The sequence below is a fragment of the Morone saxatilis genome, unplaced genomic scaffold (assembly GCF_004916995.1).
Source record: "Morone saxatilis isolate NCDOM2014 unplaced genomic scaffold, NCSU_SB_2.0 Contig12, whole genome shotgun sequence".
Classification (NCBI taxonomy): Eukaryota; Metazoa; Chordata; class Actinopteri; family Moronidae; genus Morone; species Morone saxatilis.
This window is the reverse complement of record NW_023339674.1, coordinates 683,813-688,778: the sequence shown is the minus strand read 5'-3', so window position 1 is coordinate 688,778 and position 4,966 is coordinate 683,813. Positions and strand designations below refer to the sequence as shown.

Genomic DNA, 4,966 nt, shown 5'->3' with positions numbered 1-4,966 from the left:
TCTTCTGGCGGAGTCCGCCACATTGAACCGCCATGTTTCTACAGTAGCCCAGGACAGACAAACCAAACACTGGCTTTAGACAGGGTCTTCTGCAGCGACCACAGTTTCTTGGAAGGCCGAGCTGTATTCAGTTGGTTGCAATCTGCTCCTACACACTGGTCTTTAAATTTAAGTAAGATCTGATCAATAAAATAAGTAAACACGATTATGAATCTGGCCCTGCAAAATGTTGATTCTTTGCAGTTTTTATAGCCAGGTTTATAAAACATCGTATTTATATCGCAGAGTTGAGCGAGTACCCAACAGAAACGAGTATCAGGCGAATAAAACGTATTATTATACTTGTTCTGTAAATAGTTGATGAAAAACATTCCTCTGAGGCTCGATTCTGTAAATAGCTTTCTAATAAATACAGAAACTTCTGATCAACTTGTCTGCTTAATCCCGCCCACTTACAGTTTAAGCCCCGCCTACTCAAGAGAGCAAACACAGATCATTTAGTTGGTTGAAGAGATAATGGTGTAATCCCTAATATTTATATAGTACTAATCTGCAACAGCACATTGCCCAGAGGACATTCAACGCCTCGTCTCCCTCCAATACCGATCCAATACCTAGTCCCTCCAGGAAGCCGCGATCGCAACAATTATCGCAAATTTAACCAAAAACTGGAAGCCATTTAATTCAGTGGAACAAGCTGCTTCTGATTTTTCATGAATTACACCAACAAAAATAAACTCATTCATCTAAAACCGGATCCAATCCTGGAGGGACTGGACACCAGAGAGGGGGAACTTGGTTATGGTTAGGCTGAGATTGTCATCTTGGTTAAATATTGAAAAAGATAAATAAGTGAAATAAGACAGGACGTGTTTTTGTTTTCAATATTTTAATAACTAAAAACCACAATCTTTCCCAAACCATAACCAAGTGTTCCTGTAGCCTAAACTTCCCCCGTTGGGTTTGGACGCCCACCGCTCACCCGACCACCTTCCAATGACTTCTAGAAAAAAACCTGTTGCCACGCAGCGATTATGAGTCCTCCAAAACACTGTAGGCACAAACCTTTAGAAGTATTAGGAGACGAGGTTGGACACCCAGGCCTGGAGCGTCAAAGACATTTTATCTAGTGGACAGTATGAGTGGAAAACATTAGTGTTTTATATTGTGTGAAGATTTTACACGCTCTGTTCTGAGCATCAGGAGGCCACAACTTCAGTCTGAGTGCAGGTTTCTAGTGTTGTACAGTCTCCTTCGGCCTTTGGCGGTTCATTCATCGGGTGGTGCTCTCGCTGGACGTCACCTCCCCTCTCCTCCTTCACAGTCTCTCCCTCTGTGGGTCCACAGTCGTTGGCTGATTGCACCGTTCCCTCCGGGTTCTCCACTGAACCGTTACCCTGCGTCTCCACACAGCTTCTCTTCTTCTCCTCCTCCTCCTCCTCCTTCCTCTGCCTCTCCAGCTCCTCCTCGGTGGCCTGAAGCTGCAGCTGCTGCATCAGCTCCTCCAGCTTGTGGGCTTTGCGCAGCTCGTTCTGCTGGATGATGGCGCAGAGGTGCTCCGTCAGCTGCTCCTTCACCTCCGTCTTCTTGTGCAGGTCCAGCTTGGCCGCCACGTACTCCGTCTCCGCCTTCTCGTAACGCTTTCTGAGAAAATAGGAGAGGAAACTGTAAACAGAAACTAAAGAACAGGCCTGCAACCCTTCTCATTCACACTGTGCCCCGTAGAGAATATCTCACTCACTGTGTGACAGCTCCAGTGTTTCACTTCATTTGGAATATCTGCTGCAACAAATCCTCACATCTGCATCCCTTAACGGTTGATAACATCCACTCTGACACATCGTGCAACATGTTCCTCTGTTAACAGCTGCGTACTGAGTTGCTCTGGAGCTGCAACGATTCGTCAAATAATCGACTGAAAGAAAACTAGTTGCCAACTACTGTGATAATTGTCTGTTTGTCCTTTCTCGAGCAGAAATGTCAAACATTTGCTGGTTTCAGCTTCTTCAATGTGAAGATCTGCTGCTTTTCTTTAGTCTTTTATGACATTAAATGAATAGTCTTTTGGTTTTGGACTGTTAGTTGGACAAAAGAAGACAATTCTACACAATTATTTGACATTTTATAGACTAAATCAGAGGTCAGTAACCTTTATTATCAAAAGAGTCATCACGTTATATTCAGGATTTGTTTCTTTGGAATGAGAGAGAGAATGCAGGTTCATTAGTAAAAGTATATTCTTCCATGTCATAATATATATAAATATATAAGTCTGTAGAGTTTTGGGTACCGAACTGGCACCAGAACTAAACATGTTCGACCTCGGCCCTCAGCGTCTGAATGCAGAAACATTGTTTGAAACAGAACATCCCACGCTGTTTGGAAACACTGCGGTAACTAAACAGATGATGTCAAACATTTCACCTCAGGGTTTTTATGTCGGACCTCAGAGAAATCTCAACAATTGATTAAATCAACATAATCATAACAGAACGCAGTGCGGAGAGTGAGTGAAGGTCAGGTCCTCTTCCCGTTACACAAACATCTGTAACCAAGAGAGTTTGTGACGTGGAGCTGATCTCAATCCACGGGAGGCTGCTCGCAGAAAGCACAGCTACACACACACTTACCGGATCCATGTTGGTTCAAATACACACACATTATACAACATGTTAACACTCATACCTTCTGCTGTGAAAGTGTAATGCTGCACTGATGATGTAATGTTTAGCACATTTGTGAGGGTTTTAGAGATAATCATGGCTCATTAGTCTGTATGTGGAACATCTGAAACTGGTTCAAAGGGTTGAGAGCGTCTGAATACTGGGAACAAGCTGCAGGGGGCAGTGAGAGCATTTACAGTGGATGTACAGTTCATGACCTGCTCACTGTTGCTTTGGTTACAAATTAGGTGAATGAAAGTGAACTGCTGAGAGCTCAGCGGCCTTTAATCTACACACTGATGAAGTGTCCTCGAGCCAGGCGCCCTTTAAATGAGTGGCACTATAAAGTCCTGATAAGTGCAGTGCAGATTATTGTTGTTTCGCCCTCAGTGGAGTTTATAGGAGGGATCTTCAAACTCAGACCAAAGCTGCTCATTTCTGAACCAACAATGTCGACATTAACTCAGTTTGTGGAGTCTTTTTACTTACAGCGGTTATTTATCAGTGTACATTGTTCTGGTGCGAGTTGCTGAGTTTCGGATCCAGCTGCGTTCTCTCCAATGTAACGGAACCAGACTCAGTTTGTGGGTCTCAAAGAAAACACGACCCAGTTCCTCGAGACCGTCCACAGACCTTGTGAGCAGGTTCAGTAAGGAACTATTTTCTTTCTACGTATCACCGTGCAGAAGGAAGAGTGCGTCTACTCTTGGACGAGAGGCTTGTGATAGTGCAGGGTGTAATAAAAATAATAATAATAATAATAATAATAATAACAATAATCTTAATTTATACAGAACTTTTCAAAACAAAGTTACAAAGTGCCTTACGTGGCCGGAACCAGCATTAAAAACATTTCCAGAGGCAAAACAATTATATAGAATAAAAGTAAATCCGTCACTAACAAATAAAAACTGCTTAAAATATACAAATTAAAAGAATAAAATACCCATTGCTAATATATGATAAGAACAATAACTCTAATAAAATCTGAGACGTTAAACTGTGTCCTAAAATTGAATAAAAGGATTTTTTTAAAGATGTTTTAAGAAGTGATTTAAAAGACGACACAGATTCAGTAAACATGAGCTGTAACGTTCAGCTACAGTCGGTGGGTGGTGGTCTCAACAAGGTCTGTCTCCAAAACTCACAGCACAACTCTCTGGATGGATAAATAGCACTACAATGCACTGTGTGATTTTGGGCTGTCCCAGACAACAGTTCACAACTGAGAGGGAAATGTGGTGAAATCTTATTTGTTGGTCCAAACCGGGGCTCCTGGATCTGCAGACCAAAGGCAGCCTGCGTCTAACTTCTGACAACAGAACCAAACAATCAGAACACAACGTGAAATGACTCATATGAATGATGGGAGGTGATGTTGTGTCTCTGCTTGCATATTTGTGTATATTGACATTGTAGGGAAACAGTTCACTGCACAGAACTAGATGTATGTCATTAGAGCCATCAGTGAGACACAGTGAACCTGCGAGCTGGAGGGTTATTACATATAGAGCTGTTACTCTGCAGAAGTTCAGTAGAAGCGTGTTTTCTCACACTCTGACACTTAATTTGGCGGCCAGGGGAAACAGGTGTTTTGGGATCTGTCCTGTGTACTTGTTTGTAATTTCTTATTGTCTCGGGTTGTCTCTGTACCTGGCAGCGGAGTACTCCCAGCTGGCGTGCTCTATTTTGCCTCTCAGGATGCCGATATCATTGGACACCATGTCGTCGAGGGCCTGGAGCTCCTTCTGGATCCTCTTCAGCTTCACGGCCTCTGCCTGAGTCTGTTTGGACCTGTGGACGAGACAGAACTCAGCTTACGACCACAGTAACTTCATGGGTTCTGGCCGCTGTTCCCATCTGTCACTGACACCACGGCGGCAGCAGCACAGCCGTACTCACTTCTCAGCGATAGTTTTTGTTAGCAGAGCTTTCTTGCGCTTATTCCTCTCTTCGATCGTCTTTTGCTCCTGCTGCAGCTGCTCCAGACGCGTCTTCTCCCGCCTGTGGTCAAACAGAGAATTATACACACAAACAATACATATCAAACTCTACAACCCAAAGATATCCAGTTTACTGTCATAGAGGAGCAAAGCAAGCAGAAAATATTCACATCTGAGAGGCTGAAATCAGTTTTTACTAGAAATGACTTAAATTATCAAAATAGTTAGCTACTAATTTAATAGTTGCTACGATTCAGTTTCAGCTTTATTACCACCGGTGGGTTACGCCTGAAGCTGAGCAGTGAACGTTATTAGTGTTAACAGTAGAGCTGAGAGAGTGTGTGTGTGTGTGTACATGTG

General features: G+C 43.1%; 1 protein-coding gene across 1 annotated transcript in view; it reads right to left on the bottom strand.

Annotated features, from left to right (window-relative positions):
- Positions 1-1,102: 1,102 nt before the first annotated feature.
- gorab (golgin, rab6-interacting) overlaps positions 1,103-4,966 on the bottom strand; it is a 12,144-nt gene continuing 8,280 nt past the window's right edge. Inside the window, exons 4-6 of the mRNA XM_035653530.1 lie at positions 4,566-4,714; positions 4,317-4,457; positions 1,103-1,644 (exon numbers count right to left, since the gene is read on the bottom strand). Coding sequence (XP_035509423.1) covers positions 1,200-1,644; positions 4,317-4,457; positions 4,566-4,714 — 735 coding nt within the window. The 3' untranslated portion in view covers positions 1,103-1,199. The remainder of the gene's footprint in view (positions 1,645-4,316; positions 4,458-4,565; positions 4,715-4,966) is intronic.